General features: G+C 24.3%; 1 protein-coding gene across 1 annotated transcript in view; it reads right to left on the reverse strand.

Annotated features, from left to right (window-relative positions):
* LOC112686876 (lutropin-choriogonadotropic hormone receptor-like) overlaps positions 1–27,636 on the reverse strand; it is a 121,330-nt gene that overhangs the window by 59,753 nt on the left and 33,941 nt on the right. Inside the window, exons 2-5 of the mRNA XM_025559339.1 lie at positions 11,956–12,175; positions 11,823–11,897; positions 10,762–10,836; positions 6,075–6,152 (exon numbers count right to left, since the gene is read on the reverse strand). Coding sequence (XP_025415124.1) covers positions 6,075–6,152; positions 10,762–10,836; positions 11,823–11,897; positions 11,956–12,167 — 440 coding nt within the window. The 5' untranslated portion in view covers positions 12,168–12,175. The remainder of the gene's footprint in view (positions 1–6,074; positions 6,153–10,761; positions 10,837–11,822; positions 11,898–11,955; positions 12,176–27,636) is intronic.

Consider the following 27,636-nt stretch of genomic DNA (forward strand, 5'->3'; position numbering starts at 1 on the left):
CTTCTGTCCGCCGACTCAAGCGTGGTTGTCTACACGATATATTGTTATAACTATTATTTATTTGTTTATTTATTTCATTTTAATTTAAATTAATTTAATTTTTTTCTGATTGTAAATACTTTAAAACGTAGCCAATAGTATCTTTATTACTAATTGTTATCTATTCTTCCAAATGCTAAAAAAAATGTAATTCTACAACAATAAGTCAAGATGAATTATGTCAGTGAAACTTCAATTCATAAAAAAAAAGAAAAAAAAAATTTGATTCCAAGAAAATAGTGTTACCTAAAATAAAAAAATTAAAATAAAAATAAAATTCTAAAATATGAAACACTTAAACTAAATTGATTTTATTAAGTAAAGATATTGTAAAAAAATTAAAAATTATGACCCTCTATATATAACTATGTACTGTAAATATACTGGTTAAAATAATATCGATGATCATTACAGGCATTTGTTGAAATTATAAGGATTATTTTTTTAATGGAAATATGAAAGTTATTATAAATGACACAAGCCGCCTCAATTTTTTTTTTTTTACATTATAATCAAAAAATCTTTATGCAACATAAACTTGTGACTGTAATAGAATTTATGAACGTAAAATGCTTACTTTGTAAATATTTCCCAGAGGGTCTTCGAGTGCACTTGTGTACGGTTTTACGTACTCCGTGACCAATCTTATCAAGATTTTAAGACATTTCTTAGTCGCTATTCCGATACCATAGTATGTTAATATCGCTAAGGTTTAAAGGGTTATACTTTCATTTTTCGATTGCTATGTAGTGTGACGATTTGAAAAAAAAAATATCATTTATTTCGTGATTCAGCGTCTTATAATTTGCTAAAATATTGCCCTTATAACAGCAATTAAAAAACGATAAAAAACACAAACGACACATGTTGAGGATTCTAGCAATTAATATACATATAATATTGCTTTGATAAGTATATTGTTTGCTACCTAATTGCAGCACAGACACAAATAATGACGCGTGAATGGTAAAAAATTCACAGGAGGTCAAAAGAAAAAGAAAGTTTCTGTTAAACTGCAGTATTTTATATATGTGCACTTGTTGTACAGTTAAAACGAGGGGTATGTTTATTTTTCAGTTATACACGTTAAATTACAAAGACGCCGATTAAACAAATTATGAATTATAGTATAATCAGATAGTCAATAAAGTTTGGAAATTATGTACATTAAATTATGCTCGAGAGAATAACAATCACGTTATGCGTGAGCAATTAAAAATAAGCTCATGAACGCGTAAAAATGTAAATTGTTAATTGGACCATTTACTTTTGCAATACAAAGATACGCATAGGATAGTGGTCCTCAAACGGTACTCCATCAAGCCCTAAGGAATAAGCTAGAGACTCGGTGGACATTTCTGGTTAGAATAAAATTCAAACATTATCATTAGTCAAATTGTAACATTTCCATAGATTGTACAGATATATGTCAATAAACGTACAAGCATTTTACATTATACTTTGCACACCATACATAATATATGAGTACGTCATAAATATATATTTACACATTGTGCGTATTTGGAAGAAAGGGTACAAATCAAAAATGACATAAAAAAAGTGTTCAAGTGAAAAAAAAATATGTTATTTAATTTCAATTCTGATTTTAAATTTTAAAATTTGTATTTTACTTCTTTTTTTGAATGTAACTATATGTTTTTACAGTAACTTTGTTTTTATTTTCAAAGATTCGTGATTTTTGTCATGTTTAATTTTACAACTGTATGACTGGTGTTATTTCTTGTATATTGACTTATGCCCATTTGCATATATATGAAAATAAATTGGTGAGGAATGGCACTAGTCATTAAACATACTCAATAAAATCATAATATATCTAAACACTTAACATTCATCAATTATATTTACATATTTAATTTTTAGATTTCAACACCTATAACACTAAGTTTTTATTTAAAAAACAATTACCATCAGATACACCTCATTAAACTAAATTTGCTACAAATTAACAACTATAATATGAAACAGAAAATACAATTTATATTTAAAACTTCAGTAGTTAGCAATCATATTTAGAACATGTGTGTTTCTTGGATGTTTTTATCTTAATGCAACATTTTTAAAATATATATGATATAAGGTTAAACTAATGGATCCCATTATTAATTTTTTTTTTTATTATTATAATTTAAATCACAAAAGTGTGATAAGGAAATCGGTATTTTTTAATAATTTTGTTTTCTACAACAGTGACTCTTATTTGATTGCAATTTCTTTATATGGCCTGGAACAAATTTCATATTTTGTTGACTATTTTTATTTAGGCGTGCAGTATGACCTCTTTTGTCAAGAAATATCTTATGTGTTGGAGAGGTTAGCTTTTGGCTACATGTCGAGCGTATATATTTAATTGTAATGCATTATATTCTCAAAAATCATGTTTTGCAAATTATAAATAACTCTAACCTTATCTTTAGAAATAAAATAATTATAATTAGAGCGCTATTGTTTTGTTTTTCTGGTATATTTCTACTACAAGAGAACACTGACTGGTTACTGAATACATTTCGTATGGTACTATGATACCCGAAAATCATAATGTGCAGTACTAAGCCGACGCTTGACACAACTACAAGAGTTGCAGGCTGACACAGGCGAAAATAAGGGTTTTAGCTTAGTCCCCCCTCCTCAAAAATAAAATAAGTATTAACAATAATAATATTATACTACATAGTACCTTTATTATGCTGAAGCCTCCCACTTCCAAATCTCGAACACTATTTACGCCAATGCTGGCTAGCCTTCACATTTCGTATAGTACCCATGCAATTCCAGTGCCAAGTCAACATTTGGCAGTCATAACTGATTTTTCAGCACTAGAACCGTACAGGATAACATTATAACCAGTACTTTATGACTATGGACCAGCCATCAGTTGAATAACCAAAATCGCCACTGTTATTGCGCCCGTTGCAAGTGCTTACAATATCCAATTAATAATAATAATATGAACGGTATTTTAGTTTAAAACTGTTCACGAGCAAAGTCGAGTAATTTTTATATTATATATATACATATAATATTGTGAAGTATTTGATTAAAAATATTCAAATACTTTTTAAGTAATAAATACAATTTAAATACCATTAACATGAAGTATTTTTGATGATATTTTAAATACTTATTTGTATTGAATACTTTTCATTCTTTTTCGGAAATTTTATTGGTATTTAAAATAAGGCCAAACAAATATTATTACAGTCCATTCTATACTTGAGCCATCGTGAGAAAACTACTAGACAGTAACTTAAATCGTTTTTTCTTACGCCCCCCCCCCCCCCCCCCCATTTAACCTGCCCAAACACTGACTCGAGTATCGTAATAGTATTATTTAGTATTTAACGAAACGAAAGCTTATGAAAACAAAATCTATAATCTAAAAATAGATATTAAATGACAAGATTAATTATTTTTGTTTTATTAGATATCCATACCCGTTAATAGTATCAGTTACGAATTACGATATCTACTAAAACAGTTGATTGTAGGCTACTTTAAAACGATATGTCTTGATATGATTAAGGATTATATAGAAAAAGAAAATAACCGTAATACATTTAAGGTAAAATTGTTGAAAATAAAATGGAAGATCCTTGTATTACATGTTTTCAGTTTTTATCTCAAACTTTTGATGGTAATTATTAAAACATTTTAAATATTAAAATTGATCAATATTTGGGATCATCTCTAACCAAAGATCTGAAGAGTTTAAATACTTACAACAATTCAAAAAATAAAAATAACTCGTGAATATTTTATGTTTAAATATTATTTACTGATTTTTAGTGTGAATAAATATTAATACGTTTACTTAATTAAAATAGATTTTCTTCAAACTTAACGTTCCATTGATGAGCAGCGCTTCAAGCGAGTATTTAGTGGGGGGAGTAATAATGACAAGAATTAACTGATATGACCGATGAAAACTTTGAACATATCATGTTTCTTAAATGCAACTTGTAATTATTTAATAAATAATATAAATAAATCCTTACTATAAATATTATAATATTTGATATGTCTATATTAACTTTAAAACCAATAAAATGAAACAAAAAGTATTACAAGTACTTTTTAAAGTATTTGAATAGTATTTTAAAAAACTTTAAAAAAATTTTAAAAGTATTTTATACAACGCAAACTATACATAAAAACTACAAATAATAGTTTATTATGCTATACAAATATTCTAAGGCTTAAAATAATAATATTCAGCTAGTGATCGCATACAGGCAGACATGTACATTTGTAATTTCTTCTATCAATCAAAATATTGAAATACCGGTGAATAGAAAAAAAACAGTATCATTATTCACATTAAAGCTTATAAATTACTTAATGGTAATTATAATTTGTATTTTAAAATTATATTAAATATTTTTTTATTAATACGGCGTACGAATTATAAAGAAAAATAAATCGAAAAGCAAATAACTGGTACATCATTATATTCATCATCATACGTGGGTTGGTTTACGTGTGGTTTAATATTGACATTAGAGTTTTTTTTTTTGAGTAATTCAAAAGAGTTTGAAAACTGCTGTACTAGCGTAACACACGAGAAAGGTTTCTTCCTTTAGAGCATGTGCTTGTTGAAAACGTTAAGTGCGTTCTCGAAAATACTACGATTTCGACTCGGGTCAAGCTCAACATCTTGCAGTTCGTGTCTTGTATAGTGCACACAATATTATATGTACGATTGTTCCATTGAAATCGTAATGGAAAAACCTACAACAGACCATAATAATAATAATAATATGTAACGGTCGTTGTGCTTAGGTTATTGAGATTGCGGAATCGCACAAGTACGACGGATAATCACACCGTGATGGTGGCATTTTTACTCGGTCCGTTTTTAATAATAATATCAGCCATTTCTTGACTACACAATCACGGCCCTCACACGCACATCAATTTGACCAATAACTTTTACGGAACGTGTTCGATGTTTATTGATAACAGTCACGGATTTTTCATTAGTACCTCTACGAAGTAGTCATGAATCAGTCCCTTATTTCATTATTATATTACATCTCTTGTCCCACGTTTATGATAGCTCGTATTTAGTCAAAGGGCCTTTCGGCTTTATAATTTCGACGACTGGACGGGAGAATCTCAGTACGACCGTATTCTTAGTGACGTTTAAACACACACACACACACACACATATATGTATAAATGTACCTAGTTGTATGTTTATATATGTATGTATATATATATATATTTATATGTTTATTTACATTGAACATCAGTTACATGTGTACTGATTTTAGTATAATTTATGAAAAATATTAAAGACGTTCGTCAGAGTTCTAGTCATAGCTATGATTAAAAGAAATGAATTATGTAGATAAAACTGAAAAAATAGTTAACAATTCTTTATTGCATTAGTATAAAATGTTTTCAATAATTATGAATATACTTTTATTCGTTTTAAGAGATTTTATTTTTTTTAACTATTTTTATTTTGACGATTATTTTAAAAATACTCAGTTAGTATCTAAATAAACAGTTTATGTATGGAAATAAATAATTGGCTGACCCCAAGTAGTTAAAAAAAAGTCGAGGGAGAAAAAAATATATATAAGACATACCTATAGAGAGAGATTTTTTAAAAGTTATGTTTTGTATTTATACTTCATAATGATAAAAAAATCAACAAGTTCGGAGGAAGAAAACTATCACCATCTACCCTCCCCGAAACGTCGCTACTCCTTATGGGATGTATACGACATTAAAAACGTTAACATGTTATTTATTATCCCAACAATGGTCTGTTTGTTAATTTTTAATAAACACCACTGGCAAACGGGACCAACACATCCATTTACGATACTTGCGAGTAGCCGACGCAATGTGTACCAGCAGTAATGTATAGCAATAACGTAAATAGTAAGCACAATTGTTTAACGCGCAATTTCATTTTCGCCCGTCACACGTGCACACTCGGTGCAAAACGCACTGTGTATTATGATGTTTATTCTCCCACTGTACGTTCAAGTGCGTGTACTTACAAGATTTTCAAGTTCGGTAGGCGGACGTGAAACAACATCGGCGAGATCACCCTTAACTTCGGAGCATCGTGGATGTAACTAAAACAGAAGGAAAACACAAATCGTCACTGGGCACGTCAATTATAAATTTAGGTTTTCATCGTGTATTATTATGATCCCAATATGTGTCACGGTCGCTCTTGTGGTATTTATTACGTTTTAATAACAATAGGATGTTAGTTTGTAAGTACGTGAATAGTTGACGTATCAATACAACATGAGTTGTACTGACGATTCTGAAATTTACAGAATATTTACGTTAATTAACTATAAACATAATTGTCATATGTAAATTCAATTGTTATTATTATTATTTTTTTTTTTCTGCAATTTTTATTAAACGATTAACCAATAAGTTGAGCATTCAAAAAATATTTTTGTACTGGTACATTTATTTCATTATAACTTAAGCGATTTTTTTTTTTTTGTAATTTTAAATGAGTGTTTTATCATTAAACTTAAAATGTCAAGATTTTGTTAAAACAAAAGCTCATAAAACTAAACACAAGCACTTATAACTTGGCATTTACGACGAATTAAAAATACAACATTCACTCCTTTTCTGTATAAAAATCATTTCTATGTATTAATCATATATTTAAAAAGTAAATACATACTTCAGGGTCTTGTATTTTAGATATTTTTATACTAAAATATTGTTTTTATGTATTTTTTTATTAATTATTTTTTTCTAAAAAAAAAAAAAATGTACAACTTAAACTATGATAATTGTATGCGAATTGTAAAATGTAATTCTCATAAGAGTTAAGTGATTATTAAAAATCATCAAAGCCTAATTGCAAGTGTTCCTAAGTTCAATATTTTCGATCATAATCTGTATTAATGTTTTTAAAATAACACTCAAAACTTACCAAAGTCAAATAAACATTTTGTTAAAAGAAAAAAAAATTCCGGATTTACCCACGTACTCAGTTGAATGTTAATATTTCCAATCCATTGCAGTTCCTACCTTCAAAGATCATGTTCATTTATCACTTTTATTAATATACTGATTGATAGACTCGTTTCTTACTTATAATTTACATTCATATAATTATACAAGCTTTTTTTCCATCTAAATTGTACTGATTTTTTAATAATCTACATATTTAAATGCATATTGGACTGACTTTAAATGCGTAAAAAATCAGCCGTTAAAACACAGTCATGCCAATGGATATAATTTTAAACTATTTTGTATTTGAAATTTTACGATATGGTACATCTTTATAACTGACTTTGTATATTATTTTGTTGGATGAAATGTGATGATTTATTACAGCGATGAAGTGTGAGTGTTTAGGTCGAGTAAATATTTAAAAAATGGCTCCATCGGACTCTCTCCTAATTTAATCGTATCTGTATAATATTGTATTATACAAAAAAAAAAAATTGAAAGAAATAAAATAAAGTGTAGTATACTATAACTGCAAATGCAAGCTGCAATTACATGTGGCGTGTCACAAAATAGTTTTTAAAAATAAATAACAACAATAATTTTATAAATGTTAATGTTTAGATGATTACTATAAATAAATAAATAATAGAATAGTACGATATCGAGTCAGACATTTAAATGACAACGCAATGGCGATGTCGATAACCTGAGTTAATAGCAAAATATCAATTTGAAAATGATCATAAGATGTGTATTTTAGTATTTCACCGCTTCTCAAAAATTCTCATTTTAATCCAAATTCACTTGTTGGAAATATTTCATGTTACCATTTGAGTGAAACGCACTGTATATAAAAAATATTAACTGTAACGTTTTTATTTTTATTTTTTTTTTATTATTAATTGACAAATTATCGTAGATGGAAATAAATTTAAGATTTTATGTTAAATTCGTAATAAAATTTCAATGATTTTTCATAAAGAATGAAATAACTTGAATTGTAATAATGTAATAAGAATAAATAAAGTGCTGAATATATGCGCATCGAGTGAATGGAATATAATATAGAAACACATAAGATACAATTTAACATTTTATGTATATTATATTTGTTATTATATTTATATTTTAATAACTTTTATGCGAATATTTAATATTAAACATTAAATCCTAAAATATCATAAATCAAATAATGTGCTACTTAAATATTATACTTCTGCATTGAATCCAATGCATAAATATCAAAACCGTAACTAGATGTAGTTATGAACACAATATACACGATGTTTCATAAAATTACAAATATTTTTAAATTGTTAAAGGGTTAATGCAAGATTACACGAATGAGTACATTTAACTTATTAGTCACCCTGTGTGCATGTTTATAACAAGTCAATTAATCATTGGCAATAATTAACGACTTTTATGTAAAAAAAACAATAATTACAAGTTATACTTGGATAAATAAAAAACAGTATAACTATTGAGTTAATTACTTGAATGTTGAACTTTGTACAATACAATTTAAATAAAATTATTAAACAATGGTGTTGAAATTATATACTTTATTACTCTTAAATAAAGTATTAAAAAAATATATAAAACTAACACATAAACCTTTCGAAAACTTAAAATCACAAAAGAAGTTAACTCATTATATAACATATATTTTTTAACGTTTTGCCGTTTTAATTTTTAATCGCTTTTGAATGCTAAAGATTATTTTATAATGAGATGTGAAAAACGTTCTGAATAAACCACCGAGAATACCTAATGTGTAGCAAATTTTAAAGAAAACAAAAATTAACTTTATGAAATAAATTTAATTTAACGTAAAGAGTTTTGAACTTGAAATACTCCGAGGAAATATATATTATAACGTGAGTTAGCATTAATCTTATTTAATTTAATACAACTGCAACGTGTATTAGCTCGAAAAGTAGGTATGCTGAAATTCACCCGTGGCTGAAATAACTTTCTGCCCACAATAAACATAACTACTATTTTTTTTACAGAACTTATGAAAAAGGTATTACTGAGATATAATTTCGTTATGTAGATCAATATAGCAAAAAAGTAATTTTTGAACTAACGAAACTTAATTGGAAATAACACAAATCGACTTAATCGACTGTTATACCTTCATTATTTATCTTATTTCTAACACGGACGGTTTAGTAAAAATATGGTTTTATAATTGGGAAATATTATAAAATTTTAAATTGATAATATTATTTTTTTCTTCTCCCCAGTTAATGCTTGACTGTTTAATAATAGTTGAAAATAATCCATTCTCAGAAAACTTAAAATACAACGACTGAAATGAAAACCAAAAATTAGCTACATCTATAAAACATATTCGGCATAAATTCACAATAATCATTCTGTAGTTTTAAAACATATTTTTATCAATTCTGAAAAATATTGAAAATTAAGTAGCGTAGTAAGTAATTTATTTGAAATCAAAACAACGTAATAATTTCAATAATTTAGGAGTAATATTTTAATGATAAACTTATGGACATATTTTTTTTTCAAATTATTATGTTTAATCTTATTAAGTGTGTCGTAATTACAAAACCTTCTTTCGAGGGAAACAAAATAATAGTAGCAAATATCGTTCAAAGTTTTTTTTTCTATCTATTTATTTATAAAAAAGTAACTACAGTCCGTTGTTTAAACCTACTAAGAATTATTTTACATATAATTTTAATATTTCTTTGCAGGAACTTACTGATTGAAGTTTATAGACAAAAATAAAATGCATTTCTGATACATATTTTGTCCTCCTGAAAATTAAGTTTGATTACTTTAAACTTGTCTAAATTGATTTATGAACTTTAGACATCTTGGGTATTGTATGTCTGCAAATTTAATGCTTCAATAGATTGTTATTTTAGATCATTTGACATCCGAATTTGGTGACGAAATGAGTCAATATACTATTACATATTATCATGATCGATGAAAGAAAGTATTAGTAGATGTATTAAATGAATATCGTTGTTACCAAAGTCAAAAGCAATAAAAATTCAAGTTAGAATTGATGGCGTGGAATAAAAACAACCGTGTTATGATACTACATTATTCGAAATATTTTTTATTATTAAATTATCGTTTTGACCGGAAAGCCTCCGTAAAAGCATATTCTATGCACTGTGATATCTTCCGCAGGATAAAACTGATTGAATTTTTTTTATTAATTTAAACATCACGCTATAAAAATAAAAGGGATACTCTAGAAAACGGTATTTTATTACAATTTTTATAATATACATAAATGTTATACATTTTAGCTGTTGAGTCACTTCTCAATGATTTATTACTAGTTTAGTTTTGCATATATTTGTATTATACCTTTATACGTGTATAATAGACGTAAACAACAAACCTCACAAAAATTTCTTTTCAATATAATCCCGTGAGAATAACTACAAAAATGCAATGCGATGGATAATTTTGTGTAAAAATAACTAGGATAATTAAACATATTATTTCACTAAGGATCAAATTATATTTATATCATGAGAAGAAAGGAGGAATAATGCAAATAATTAAAAGTTAACCATGGTCCTTTAACAAACAATTATTTATTTAGTCTAAAGATAAGCAGTGTAATATAAATTTATTAACAACAGCAGGTCAATATATATTAATATGAAAACATATTTATGATGCATAAAATAATTATATATATAGCCCTCCTTTTTCAAACTAATAATTGTAATATGACAACCAATAAATACTTACATAGTTTGTAAATGATCCATTCCATCAAAAATTCCATTTTCTATGCTTACTAGATTTTTTAGATCTCTTATTATTCTGAAAGTAAATGCGAATTTTAATAAATATTTTAATATTATGAAGTATATTAATACTATAAAAATGAATGGTAAGTATGTAGATTAGTTTTCACAAATAAATTTAAGTCAGTGTTGTACATTTATTTACTTTTAATTTAACATATATTTTTCATATTTATAAAATATGATGTGTATTTGCTAATTTAAATTTAATAATATAGGTGCACTGATCTTATTTTTTTTATTTTTAATTACATTAAAACTGCAGTATATGTACGATTACTTTTATAAATATCTAATCGACTAGACTATTACTAATATTTAAGATATTCGATAAAAACATACATTTAAAATACTTTCATATTTGAATTTTTCATGCTTTTTACTCTGTTAATTTAATTTTATATTTTATTGTTCTATATAAACATAACTATTACACTTAAATATGCCATAAAATATGTAAGGATTGAAAAAATAGTGATAGGCGAAAATTCATAGTAAAATTATTATAATATTTCTCAAATCAAAGCTTTTTAATGGACTTTAGTTTAATAATTTCAGTGAGTTATATTGTATTAATGTTATGAATCACATAAGATTGTATTTGTATTGAAAAATCTTAAACAGATATTTTACAGTTAAGATCAAGACCATATCCATATAAAAAAATCAAACTTAAAGTACATTGATATTAACAAATGTTGATAAGAACAAATGCATCAAAGCATCTTATGTTCTTTTGCAAATTAAAAGGAAAAATATATTATGATACTAATTTAGTACACCAAACAAAAATAGTTATCTTTCGACATTATATATACTTTTTTATCTTTCAATCTCAAAAAAAAAAAAAATTTAAAATATCTGATTGTAAATTTCCTTTGTTAAATTAAAAGAAATAATTATTTATAATTTTATTATTATTTCTTCGCCAAGAATTCACGTGATATAATACTATCTCTATAGAGCTCATAAAATAGATAATATATTATTTATAATACTTACAATTCTCTTAGACTTTCTTTATACTTTACGAATGAATCATTTTTTAAATTTTCAATTGAAGACTCGCCAATTATCCTTGAAATAATAATAAAAATTACAAAAATGTAATAAACAAAAAAATATTTTGACTTACAGCTCATGTAAAGGAGTAGGTAAATCATTTGGTATTTCTTCAAGTTTACTGTCAACACATTTACATTTAATTAGTCTACCCTCTGTTGTCACATTTAAACAATGACAATATTTGTGGTCAATAACATTTTCGATGCTTTCGGCTGGACTACATAAATAGTTGGTTAGAATTACGATGACCGTAACTATAGCGGCCAATGTGTTTTTCTTCATTCTCGGATCTAAAAAAAAATTTATAATTTTTGTATAAGATTTGACTACATGACATTTTTCCTATATTCCTAAAAATTTTGACTCAAGTAACATAAAATTATACATATTTATTAAAAGGGTATGGATATTCGGATACTAAAAAATATTGAAAATCTTGTAACTCTTAATTAGTCTAATAAGATATCAAAAGTTATCAAATGTACTTGCTATTTATATTATTTGTAAGAAAACAATAACTTTACTTAAACAATTATAATTAAAAATAGAATCCTTTGTCAATAATAAAAGCAATTAAAATATATTTTCCGAGTATATTATACGAGTATGAAACTCAAACAGAAAAATAATATCAACTGTATTTTAAAGTATTTTTAGAGTATTTGTTTTGTAAACATTATTTTGTACTAATGACTACACAAAATATAATTTTTTATTTTATGTACCTATCTCTATGAATATTTACAGCTGGAAAAGAGGCATACGAAGAACTTAATTTTTAAGTTCTTAAATTATCTTACCGATCTTAAATTATTTTTAAAGAAAATACATCAATTACACAAATAAATATACTGATATATACATAGATGTTTGTGTGTATGTATGTATGATTTATATGTATATAATAGAATACTAGATATGTAAAATAATTATTAATTTAAAAAGGTCCAAAATATCACTTTACATAGTATCATAATATAGAATTGTATTTTGATAACACTGTGGGTGGACATTAAGTAATATTCGCTTATTATTGTACTATAGTTTCATTTTGAAAAATTCATTTTTTTTTCTGACAACATGCTAAACAAACTTCATGACCACATTTTTTTATACACGCCAAATTACTATTAACATTCACATAGCATTTTCAAGTGGATAATATTGTGTCTGTAGGATTGTGTCTGTATTGTTGTGAACACATAAAAACAAAAACAAAAAACCTAAAAGATTTCTTATTAAATTGTTTAAGTCCCATCTGTAATTTTTATAACATCAATGGCTATTTATGACTTTTTGGTTCTCATTCAAAAACTGATTTTTTTTTTTATGCAAATAAATGACTAGACGCAGTTTCTTTTGAGAATATAATGACGTACAAGACACTGAATATACTTTTCATTTGGAAATTTATATTATTAAAAAAATATAAAACGAAGAAAACATAAAATTTTGTCAGTCAAAACAATTTTTATATGAATAATGAATAATGATACATGATAGACAAATAATAAAACATTTTTATGTTATTGCTAATTAATATTATACTTTAACTGTACTTTAGACAAATTATTTATATAGCCATTTAAAATGTTACTCTGACTTGTTGTTTTGGTTTACATATTCAAACCTTATCAATATCCATTTGAATATAATTAATTTAAATTCACACAAGAATTTTATTTTATTATATAGTCTCACATTTTGAGTATTAAAAGCAATAATAGCATGTCTTTAATTAAAATTAATGCTTCATTGTACATTTCATCGTTAATTTGCAAATTTGCATTTGATGTTCTTAGACGCTTCTGATGTAATAGATCTTCAGTTATGTAATCTTTATATTTTTTCCATAAATCAGTTATTGTTGATGGGAAGCATGTAGACAAAATTATAGAAAACAATGTTCGTATTTGATTAGCATTTGACATAATCACAGCATCTTCGAGAGTGTGGTACCAATAAGTATCATTCTCTAGCAACCCAGACATTAACAGGCTTCTCTGTATGTGCCGCACAATACACCATCAACAGTTCGTAGATGTTGGAATGATGTTAGGCCACAAATATTGACTAACTGTAAACGTTAATAAAAATACTTATCTTAGCTGGGATGGACTGTTTAAATACGTCCTAGTGTATCAGTAGAAAATACTAGTAGGTAATTTGTAACTGGTTCTTGAAATTTCTTTAACAATTGATTCAAGGTATAATATTGTGGCATTTTGGAAGAAAGCAGTGGCCTAGCAAAGTCATCATTCTTGCAAATTTCAAAGGAAATGTTCAATGTCGTGTTTGGCGTTACGACTAATATTAATTAATTACGTCTAATTGCTGGCATTTTCAAAAACGAAAATTCAACTGTAAATTAAAGAAAACTATTATATTTTTTTTTTTTTTGAACAAAGTATATCTTTTTTTATGTTAGTAACGTGTATGTTAGTCTATATAAACTTACCAAAATTTCATATTAAATTTAACTTTTAATATTAGACTTGATAGCTCTAAACTAAGATACATAAGTACACTAAGACATTCAGTTATCTTACATAGATGTTAGGGATGGGTAATTCATGAATGAATCGATTCAGCTAGATGACTGATTGAATCGATTTAGTGTTGTAAAATATATCGATTCATCGGTAACACTATTATTTTCAAAATTGAATTAGGTAATATTATTGTTCTGCGATAAAAAGGGATGGGTAATTCATGAATGAATCAATTCAGCTAGATGATTGATTGAATCGATTCAGTGTTATAAAATATATCGATTCATCGGTAACATTGTTAATTACAAAATTGAATTAGGTAATATCATTGTTCTGTGGTAATATCACGATTCACTAAATGTAATAGACTTGTAACGATAATGTCGGATGTGTGGGTTATCAAATAAATGGGATCAGTAACCAGGTTATACAGTATGTAAATTAATTGGAAAGTCAGTATTTATTACTCCTAATATAATGCAGATATTGAAGTTCCTTTTTTTTAAATATAATATGTAACTTATAGCCCATCTTTTACCATGATTAAAAAAAATCCAAAATTCAAAACCACCAAAATTTTTTTGAAAAATTTCGAAAATACCCACTTTTTATAATTACTTATAAGCAAGGCTCGGAACTTAAGGCATTTGCATATTTGTCTAAAAAGTGCATATTGAAATTCTGATTCGATACAAATTCGATTCATGGTATGTATATTTCAGATGAATATTAATCATATTTGATTATATGTAATTCAGATTTATTTTTTGTTCCTCATTTTAAAACGAATATTGGTACCAATTATTTTCTACATAGAGCTTTAATTTTAGCTAATAAAATTTGTATGTATTTAGACATATTTTTTTCTGTCTCGCAATTGTTTTAAAATTAAATCTATGTTATTATTAAAAAATATTGACTAATTATGATAAGAAATTAAAAAAATAGAAAAGGAAAAGGAAAAGGAAAAGAAATGTTTATATTTTAACCAAATCAGAATTAATTATTTAATCTATTAAGGATGGGAAATATGAACCAGTTGAATGAATTGATTCTCTTGATTAAATTTACTGAAATGAATCGATTCAGTGATTTATCTCAATTCAATGAATTATTCCACTACAAGTATTCAGATAAAACTGAATTAAGACATGAATGATGTTAACAAGGGAATCATGTAACCATAGATATACAGTATGTAAATTAATTGGAAAGTTGGGTGTTATTAATCCTAATATAATGCAGATATTGAAGTTACGTATTTTTTACCACTGTTAAAAAAAAAAATCCGAAATTCAAAACCACCAAAAATTTCGAAAATAGTCACTTTGTAAAATTACTTATAAGGTACTCAGAGAAAAAAAAATTGAAATCGGTTGAATTTGAATAAATAAGAGCATTTTATATTTTCAAAAAACATAGACAATTGTAAAATTGTATGATTTTTAAACTTTTAAATAGATAACTAATAATATGATATTAGGTAATGAAGTACACACAGCTCATTAATATTTTTTGTAATATTTTTGTTTTTTGCTGATTATTTTTGAGCTCTCATTCATTCAAAATTCAACAGATTTGAAAATTTTTTTTTTCTCCAAGTAACTTATAAGCAAGGCTCGAAACTTTATGTGCTAAAAAATACTAAAATATACGCATAAATATGCGTTAAAAAACATCAAAATATGCGGTATATATGCAGTAAAAAATTGGAAAATAATTGCATAAAAAATAATTAACTGACTACTAACTAGTGAACATTGTACAATGAAGTCGCTTTTATGCAGATGTGTGTAGTATTATAACGAACAGAAATAATATTGTGTATAAGCTGATAACCTTATGGTTAAACATACTTGTATACGAATTACCTATGGTTATGCAATTTGTTTATGTCATGTTACAAAATATTAATACAGTGGTAAATTTATATAAAAATAAATATAGGCCAGCGGTGGTCACTATTACAAGTTCTCGGTACTATACAGATTATATTATTATTATTAAGTGCAGAAGGAGCCAGAGCAATATGAATAATAGCCGTTGATGAATTAATTTATTTTGACAAACGACAAAAACTTAGAATTTTGGTTGTCATAAATCTAATATTTTATTATTAAACTATACATTGTTTTAAAAAAAAATTGTTAAGTCCATAAAATATGCATATAAATGTTCTTAAACTCAAAGTATGTGAATTGGTACAAAAAATAACAAAATATGCAAAATTATGCAACAAAAATTTTTAATCGTATAGTTGAGTTACCAACTTAACAAAATAAATAATAAAAAAAATAAAGGACACCGGATTTACCAATGAAATAACAGAATATTTTGTAATGCATGTATTATTATTATTCACAGATATCATACAACAAAAAATGAGAAAAAGCAATAAAAAATAAAAATATAATTTTTTTTTAAGAAAATTAGAAACCTGAGACTCGAAGAATTAAATAATAATACATATTACAGTACCCGTAAACAGTACCCGTATTATATATACATAGGCCGTACAGTGAATGTTTATTGTGAGTCATAAGTGATAACTAGGGACCGGATTTATATGCACAAAAAATCCTCAAAATATGCTTCTAAAAATGCTGTAATATGCTATAAAATATGAATTTATTTTTAAATATGTACTTAAATATTCATTTAAAATTCTGTTTAAAATTATGTACAAATATTATAAATGTAAAAATAATCATTAATTAATATGGTATTAAAAAAAGGATAAAAATGCTTTTAAAATATTTTGTCGTCTTTATCGCCATTTAACATTCTTTATCTTCAATCTATAAAGTATAAATACCAATATTAATAAAAAGTGAAAACAAAAATTGAATTCATATTTTACCTTATTACATTGGATGATATGAGTATGTAATCTTATCTTTGGAAATAAGAACCGGTCGCAATTTTATCGATATTATGTGGCTGTGATCGTGATAATACGACATAAACGAATATATGTGCTATTAATAATAATATGCACTATAAAATTACAAATATGCATTGAACATGCATTTAATAGGTAAAAACGTTGAAATATGCAAAATATGCAAAATAAAATTAGTGTTATTTTGATAAGAAAGATCTAAATCAGGGACAATGCTCATCGGATTTTAAAAAGTTTATTCCAATACATATATGCATTTGCATATATATCCGGTCCCTAGTAATAACTTTTTACTTATAACTAATAAAAATTAATGACTCAAAAACAGCTTTAATAACTAATAAGTTGTTTTCTGTAGGTTGGTAAAAAACTAACCCTTAATCTCCCACCCTAAGCACGTCACTGATTACAAGTTTACAGATATTAAATGCTGCTTTTTACATGATACCTCGTAAATTCATTAAATTATTTATTATTCTACTTTCATGTACAGGAACAAACGCAGTTCAAACCCCCTCCATCTGAAATATGAAAAAAAAAATTTATAAAAAAATTACCTGGCCTACAAATTTAATAGGTATTTCAAAGTTTCTCACGATACTTGCAAATAAAACACAAAACAATATATATATATATTATATAATTAGTAATAAAAAATGCTAATATTCATCAACATTTAACATTTTACATATTTTGAAACCCTCCCCAAAAATGTTTCCCTGCGTCCACCCCTATTCATATGTAATGCATTTAAGGAATAAATTCATCATATTAATATGTTCACATAAAAATGAAATAAATATAATTACAATTTTTAAGTGATAAATTCCAAGAAAAAATCAGAAAAAAATAAGTAAGAAAATAAACGATGACGAAAAACGATTTACATCGGAAAATTTTAATTTTAAATACTAAACAGAATGAAAGTTCATTTTTATATTTAAATATATACACAAATATAATCCAAACATGACCGAAGTAATTGTATTCCGCCACCAGAGGCGATTATAAATAAAGTTATGTAAATGTATGTTCAGCATTATTTGTTTTTTTTTGGGTATGGAGGAAAAAGGTATTACAACTATAATCATCTACATGAATAGATGATACTTAACATTTTCTAACTCTAGTAATAAGTCACTCTTAACATTCATACGCACAATTAACGTTTAATCGGTGTTGTGACAAACTAAAGTTGTTAAATATTTTATAAGACTTATAATTCTTTCGGTCAACTCGCATTACTAAACAAGACTTAGTCAATATTTACTATATAATGTACAAAGTGACATGCGTACTCATTCTGTTCTTGAAATGTTAATGCTAAATTTAGTTTGCTAGTGTTATCAGATAAGTAAACACTCCATCAGCCATGCTGGAAACAAAGTATTACAATTAACATTAAAAATTTAATGATGCCAACAAGTTTTACAATTACTTTCATAACAATATCGAAATGGCAGTCATTTTTAAAATATATAAGTAAATATTTTGTCGAAGAAAATATTAAAAAATTAAAAATTAGTTAAGGAATGATCATATATTTGACAATTCCACAATAATTTTTCCGGTATAAACTTGTATTCATTAGTATATAATTATAACACTCGGTAACTTGATGTAATACAATGAATCAAACTATTTTTATTAATATGACTCATCGTAAACATATAGTACTATGTATGAACACCTAAATCTCGGATTACTGGAACTTAAGAAAAATACCGCTTAAAATTCAGAATATCAGAAAAAATGTGTAGTAAAAAAAAATCTTTTTTAATGAAACATAATTCAAATAATCAAGTAATTATGTTATTGCTATTATATTTAAATATACATTAAGTTCGACGTATTGACGTCATAAACACCATGATCATGAATTTGTATTTTAAATGTAATCCAATATTAATTTAATAATATATTAAGTAAAGTATACAATAGTTTTTAATTTTCATAGGTACCTACTTTGATTTATAATATACTTATTTGTATATACTATTTTATATCAATGAAATAAATATATACGAACTCAAGTATTATAAATTATTATAATTATAATATACAAATATTTATGTACAGTTATTATAATAATTACTAATTAGTACCTAATAAGAAATAATTGTATTTTCTGAAACGAATATTAACGTGCAAACATCAAGCATTATTGTGCCAAGCATAACAAAAACAACTGTAGATAGAATTCAATCATTATTTGTTTTATAAGTTTTCCTTTATTTTCACTTAAAAGTTCAAATGAAATTTTAGAAAATAATTTCGTATATATTAAATCTTAAACATTGCGAACATCTAAAGCTAGCTTAACATCTACATAAACATACATTGGCGCCAATTGAGAATAAAACCGTTTACATGGTAGAATAAAAAAGATAAATATTAACATTTATAGATCTCTTTCTTGAATTTTACGCCCTATAGCCTTTTTAAAATTCATTAATTCAGGTTTAGAAAAGATTGATTGATTTTCGTGACATGATGGTATTATTGATCGTCACGATTGCGTTCAACCGACAAGGTTTTGAGGATTACAGTACGAGGAGAGAAACAAATATTGAATAATTACCTTATGTTTAAAACATAAACATTTTTTTACTTGCACAGTGACTGAAAGTCCTTATTTGTAAATATGAAAATCTAAGGTCTGGTAAAATTCCAAAATTCTCATATTTAGCCATAAATAATGTTGAAAGTTAAGTTATAAATGAAAACCCCTATGATGATTTTCTAAGATATAAACAAAACAAACAAAACAATTTCTTTATACACTTAGGTTACTCTTTAATCATAAAATATTTAAAACTAGCAATTAGCACTGCATGATACTTTTAAACAATACCAATGCAATAAAATAACAACAAATTTAAGTATGTATACATTTATAAATAAATAAAAACATTTAAAAACATCATATGTAAATTGTATCGTTCATAATATAATATGTTTTATTATTTTAAAATTAGTTATTTTATTTATTATTTACTAAATGTTTCTTTGAATATATACTTTAGTAATTTGTTGTTAATATATAATTTTTATAAATATTTTATTTTTTTTGCTTAATATTTGGATAAAAAAAATTTTAAGTGCAGTGAAACTTTATTCTGGAAAACATTAAATATAATTAAAAAAAAATATGTATATATAATAAAATAAATGCTTATGTTTTATTTTTAGTTCATGATTTATAATACTTACTGTGTTCTTCTAAACGTTATTTTTTTTTTTTTTTAGTATCGAATCAAAGATCTATTAAGTATGAAAATATTGTTTTAATAATATGTGAAAATAAAATTATATTTATATTATGTAGACTAAATAATCAAATAAATCTTTTTTTTTCAAATCTTTAATTATTTTGGGTAAGATCATAATACAGAAATTGGTAACTAGTACAAGAAATTAAAACAAAAAATCTAATTAGCTTAAATTTACAATAATTTTAGTTCCACTTATATATATATAATATATATATATATATATTATATATTATATATAATTATATTATATTATATTATATAATTTTAATACTTTAATTATTTAGTTTAATTATTTTAATTGAATTTCATAATATAGTTATTTATTTGCATAGTTATTATAACTCGAATAAATGATTAATCGTACTTTTTAACATTTAATATATATATATATTAAAATATTATATTAATATACGTGTGATCATGGTAATATATAAAATTGTTAAAGTAGTTAAAAAACAATTTATGTCCTATAAAAAAATAAAAAAAAATAAAAAAATAATCACTTATTTCTATCAGACCAAGAAAATAAAAGGATAACTGGAACAATCCTTCTGGTTTCCTTTTTGTTAACAAGCTCAAAAAAATAATAAAATATTTTTAATAATTTAAAATAAAACACACTCAAATTTCACGGGAAAATAATTACATTCCTAGTCCACTCAGTTAACTTACAAAACTATATTTATTTTAGATGATTTACAAATTAAATTATATCGTTAATTATTTACATAAAATTACGAAATTAATATTAAAAGACTCAATTATTGTTAAATCAATAATGTCCATACCTTATAATTATTTTGTTAATTTATACTATTTGTAAATAATTTACACTAGTCTACACTATCTAAACTTTTGAGCTTTGTCACTCGGAAAAAATATTTTAATCATTAAAATATGAATGATATATATATAAAATATATATGTTTTTATGATTTTTTAAATCATTAGACCTTTCGGTTCTGTATCGAATTTAAATATATAACTGGGATCACGGTTAATACTTCTAAGTATGAATCTCTCTTTTAAATTATACACACCATTTTATTTGTGCTCACTTTATAATTAATTTAAGCGGTCCATTACATTTTCTTAGTACTGAATTCATGTTTATAAAGTTAAGTGATTGAATTAATAATTTAATATATCAAATATCTAAACAATTATTAATATATTCCTAATTATAATCGGCCATTTAATTATAATACTAGGAATTCAAAATTAGTTACTTTAATTGTCATTTAAGTAATACAAAATAAATATTAGGAATTCCAATTCTAATCATATCAATAATTTAATAATACTCAGTCTTATGAAAATGTATGCATACTTATGTAGCATGTAATATAATTTCGAATCTAAAAGTACAGTAGAGTGTATTGGGTTTGAGAATGTAAGTTATATAGCCTACAACCAAAAATAATATAAATCACTTAAATGGATATTTTCTTTTTTCTGTAACTACTTCCGAGGATTCTAATTATTTCTAATTTTAAAACAACGTTTATTACATGAATATAACATGATTTTACTTAAGTGATTTAATGAAATAACTTTATCAACTGTGCAAAGGCACGGTTGTTTTCCGTATTTTTCCTAAATGACAATGTGAAATTAGTTTCAAAAACATTTATATTTGTTTGTAATTCAATTTACATTATTTCTTCGATTTCATTCAATTACAGCAATAATGATTTTGAATAAACAATCACTTTAAACAAAAAACAGTTATTTTCTATCCTGATTTAAACAACTTCAGTTTCTTCTAATAAACACTGCTGATTTTATTAACAATAATACTTTGAAACTTTTAACAATAATAATGCAGAACATTATAGCAGTGAAAGTTCTTAACAAAATAATTTCCTTGAGTTTGTTTATTTCATAGTTTTACTTGTTTTTGACATAAACATTGTATTTCTGTTGGTCAAACTTAAAGTGATTTTAAATATTTTCGGAAATTAGAAATTCTACATCTATTATTCTTTATATATTTCAAAATTATGTTCAAAAACAGAGATTATATTTTAATTCAAATTTTTTAATAACAAAATAAAATATCAAAAATTAATCGTTTAATAATCATTTAACAAAAAATTCAACGTTTATTTTATCATTTAAATTTATAATTTTTTTAATATTAAATCTTATTTGACAATAAAAAAAAAAACGTTAAATAATTATAAATATATTATAACCTACTATAAATCATAAGTATACGTTTATAATTAATGATTGATACATAAAACAGCAAAGCTATAACTTACTAATTGCTTAAACACAAATACGTATATCTTGTTTATCTCTTTATTATGTTTTTTTTTCATCAACCATTAAGTTTTTATTTTATTTTTAATATTAAGATTTCTAAATTTTATTTTTATTTTACTGCAACGTATTTAATATATTTTCAAACTTTTAAAGTGAATTAAACTTAATTAAATATGATAATTTTATTTCTATGACTTAATGAAACTATACATAAATATGCACAATTATTAATTAAACCGTACTCATATGTATTTATTATCTTAGATACATGAGCAAACCTAGTATTAGATTTGAGTGATTAGATGCCTAACTGTATAATGTTTGTTATCCTATCTATAAAAACCTGAGATTTTTATGAAATGTTCGAAACAATTACAAGTAAATAACATTAACAGTTCATCTAACAATGGAAACGTAATAACCCATTTACTCGAAAAAAAATATCTTCTGAGTATAATGTTACAATATAAAACTAGAATATTTTTCAGAACAAAATTCAATGGCTTGAACATAGAACAATACAATCTTTAGTATAATAGCTACAAAATATAAGATTAATGGAATTCTAGAAATTTTTTATTGTTTAAGATAAATAATAATTCAAAATTTCAAATATAATACGAGTAGAGTCCTTCATAAATTCTGCACTGTCATTTTTTTTTTATTTAATAAATATAACAATGTAAAGGTTAAAATATTTATACAGATTTTTTTTTTTTTTGTTAAAATGATATGTTATCAAGGTCTACGTAAGAAATTTTAAATGTATTAATGAATACAAAGAATGAGTAGGTACCGCAATGCTTAATATTTGCTTTTTGCCGTGTTATTTAAATATTCATAATTGTCGGGCAGAAAAATGTACCTTGAAATTAAAACAACGGCGTCTAGAATAGGCAATATAGGTACACATATGACCTAATAACAGTGATATTACATATTCATATAATTTTCATAAGATTAAATATTCTAAAAACTACACTAAATAAAAAATTCTTAATTTAATTAAAAAATCAGTTGTATTATTACAAGCAATTTCAAAACAATTTCAAAATTAAACGTCATATAATATCTCCTTTATATATATATATATATATATATAAGTATATTTGTAGTATTTCGATTTTAAATTAAGAAAAAAATTAATAGATTAATAATATCACAGCATTTGATATATGTATGTTATGTATGATATACATATATGTATATTTAATGTATATTTATAAAAATAATTTTTGTTCGTTACTTACACAAACATAAAATTATTTGATTATAACAATAAAATTAATTATAATTACATTAGTATGACAATTATTATAAAATTATAAATGAGTAAAAGTAGAACGCAATTTCAGTAAGCTAAATAATATAGTTGTAATATTTAATGATTTCATTTGTATAAAACTGAACTATATTATACTTATTTCCGATATTCAGATAATTTTTTTATTTTATTTTATTTATAATATAACATACAATAACATTTATTTTAATTTAAATTATAAATACTGCAGATTACTTACATTTAAAATCTTATTTCGTACAATTATATAAATTTAATTTATTTTTTATTCTTGTAAATTTGCAATAATTTTATTTCAACTTTTAAGTTATAAATAAATAAGAGAATTTAAATTATAATCCCTCTAGTAATACTTATAATACCTATAATAGTACTTCTATTAAATACCAATATGAAAATATTTAGGCATTTCTTTAAACAACATCAATTTTATTAATTTCTTTTATTCCATAATATAAGTATGTTGGAATTCAGAAAACTAAAATTATTTTTAATGCTAATAATATTACTTTCGAATCACTACAACTGTTAATGATAAATACTTATTATAGCAAAGTATTTTATGTTTTACCAATACTTTAATAGGAAAAAGTTTAGTTTTACATGTAACGTAACTAATAACTTCAACTAGATTGGAAAGGGTTGTAGAATAGTGTTTCACAAAATTCTATCTTAAGCTCTATAACGTTTTATATTTAGTTCTTTTCATCCCAATACACACTATGTATAAATCTACGTGATCTAAATTCTGAAACATTTTTGGACTCGCAGTTGACGATTTTCACTTGTACGACGACAATGATACAATGTGTGTATTTCAATGCTGTGGAAAACGAGCTAGATATACTTGACATTTATTTTTTCACGTACACAAATAAAAATACATATGCGAACACATATTTTTAAATTAAAGTAATTGATATAAAATAATCCTTGTAACTTTTAAATTATGGTCAAAGATAAAACCATTCCGAATTCGCGTGCACTTATTGTTCAATATAATTTTATTATTAATATATCATTATACCACAGTTACCTATAATCCATATGACGTATGTTCACAGTTAATTGCATACAGTCGAACACTAAAAAATATTTGAAATTATGTGTAATATATAAAATCGTACAACGGCATACATTCAGGTAATTTCATTCGTGTTCAGATTAGTTTTTACCATGTTTAATAAATTATTCTTAAATTAATTTTATAATAATATTTCAATTGCAAAATTTCCTAGAATTGAGCTCATTTAAAGCCGTCATTATTTTATTTTATCGAGTTAATCACAGATTATGATAAAAATCACGAACAATAACACTTGAAGTAAATAATAAACCTTCCATTTAAATTCTTCTCTTAATATTTTTTAAACAATAATAAAATAAAATATTATTATTTTGTTCCTGAATAAATTTTAACTTCTGATTATACTTTTAAGAATTGTATGTACTTAGCTAGTTCTTAATGTGATCTTATCATTTATACACCATCGAATGATTGGTTTAGTTCGTGTTTAGGTAGGTACTATAAGTCTTGAATTTTTCTATTCTAAATAATTTTTTTAATGACAGCGTGACTGACAACAATATTAAAAGAATAAGAACAGATTAATATGGCAATATTTAATGCTATATAAGATATATTATAATATATATTTATATAATATTACAAATAATACATTAAGTAAGAATAGTATTAATATTTTATCATAAATAACAATATTTTGGTCTACATAATTTAAATTTACTGAGTATATCCCAACATCGTACGCAAAAAGAATAAATGTATTTCATACATTGTAGATTTAACTTTATTAGTATAGATATTAAAATTATAAATTAAGGATCTGCGTTTTGATCATTTTTATAGAACGAATGGTACAAGAATTAGATTAAAACATAAAAAAATTACTAAGAGAATAAAACCAAAAAAACCAAAATTCGAAAAATAAAACGATGGTGATAATTATTGTTTATGCTCCCTAAATAATTTTTCATAACACTAATCAAAATGTTGAATATGATTTGAAATTTTGATTCTATTCTTTAATTAGGATTTTTATATAATTTACAGTGTATTATTATTAGATATACATAAATAAATTATTTTACCAACACGGCAGATTGACAATGTTGTTAGATATTAGTATAGATTTCATTACATTTTTATCTTCCATAATTTAAAAAAAAATTAATTGTAACACAAAATATTATTTGTTAGTACTTTTGAAATCTAAATTTCAAACAGTTTTTATGTCGTTCGAAAAATAATTTCTCTTGAACTTCATTTTTTCTGTTATCATAGTAGCAGTATGTTTTATGTTCTCTTTAGTGTTTATAAATTTGGGTCACATGAAAATTGAGCGTTCATTTAAATATATTTTTTTTTTTTGCTTTTGAAAAATTAACGACAAAAAATATACTTATACATTAAAGTACCCATTGCAGTGAAAATAAAATATATTAAATTACATGACTCTTATTATGTCACCAACACTATGATGTATTAATTATATTTTAATTAGAATGCTTTCTATACCTATGAAATCTACCTTTTTTTCAGCAAATGATCGTTTACAAGAGTACACAATTTGAATTTATTAAATGATATAACCATATGATTACTTTGATTTAAAATTCTCATTAAAACTAACAAAGAGTTAGTCTTTTAATAGTTGTATTTACATTACGTATTTTGTGTTCCAACAATAGTTTCAACATTTGAAAAATGGTTAATACCTTTTCATTAACATAAAATTAATAACCTATAAATATATTACACGAATCCCCAGTTAGAATCATTTTAAGGTTACCGTAATTCATTAGTTTCGAATTTATAAACACATCTGTTACAGCAATCCGCCCAAAATCTTGTTTCTCTCATCATATAATATACTGATATAGGTATCAACACAATTCTTTTTATTCATTACATATTTTATACATTCGAATATAACTGATAAGCCACAAGCTAAGTATCTATATTATTTATTTTCATCAGCTTATAAAAAATACTAAGATTGATTATTATCAAAGGTATACTTCAAACATTTAATTATATTTATATATATATATATATACATTGACAGTGGTAGATTAAACAATTGTGGGCCCCTAGGCAATTATATTTAGGCCCTACAAAATTACAGCTTTAATAATAACCAACTATTATTAATCAATAAAATCATGTTTATTAATTTTTTTTATTTGCAAGAAAAATTAATTAATCATTATATTATTCCTATTTTATTATTACTACTGCATACAAAATTTACAACTTAATATATACTATAGTTCATAATTTTTTTTGCCCCGTAAATTCGTAAATAAAATACACGTATAAAAAATATAGTTTTCCGTTTTCACAGGGCCCCTCAAATGAACGAGGCTCTAAGGTGGGCGCCTACTCCGCCTAATGGGTAATCCGGTACTGTATATACATTTATATGTATATGAATAATGATATTAAACACCTTTGATAATGCGTTTATTAACTGTAATCATAATA

The sequence above is a fragment of the Sipha flava genome, unplaced genomic scaffold (genome assembly GCF_003268045.1).
Source record: "Sipha flava isolate LNK unplaced genomic scaffold, YSA_version1 327_pilon_pilon, whole genome shotgun sequence".
NCBI classification, from domain to species: domain Eukaryota; kingdom Metazoa; phylum Arthropoda; class Insecta; order Hemiptera; family Aphididae; genus Sipha; species Sipha flava.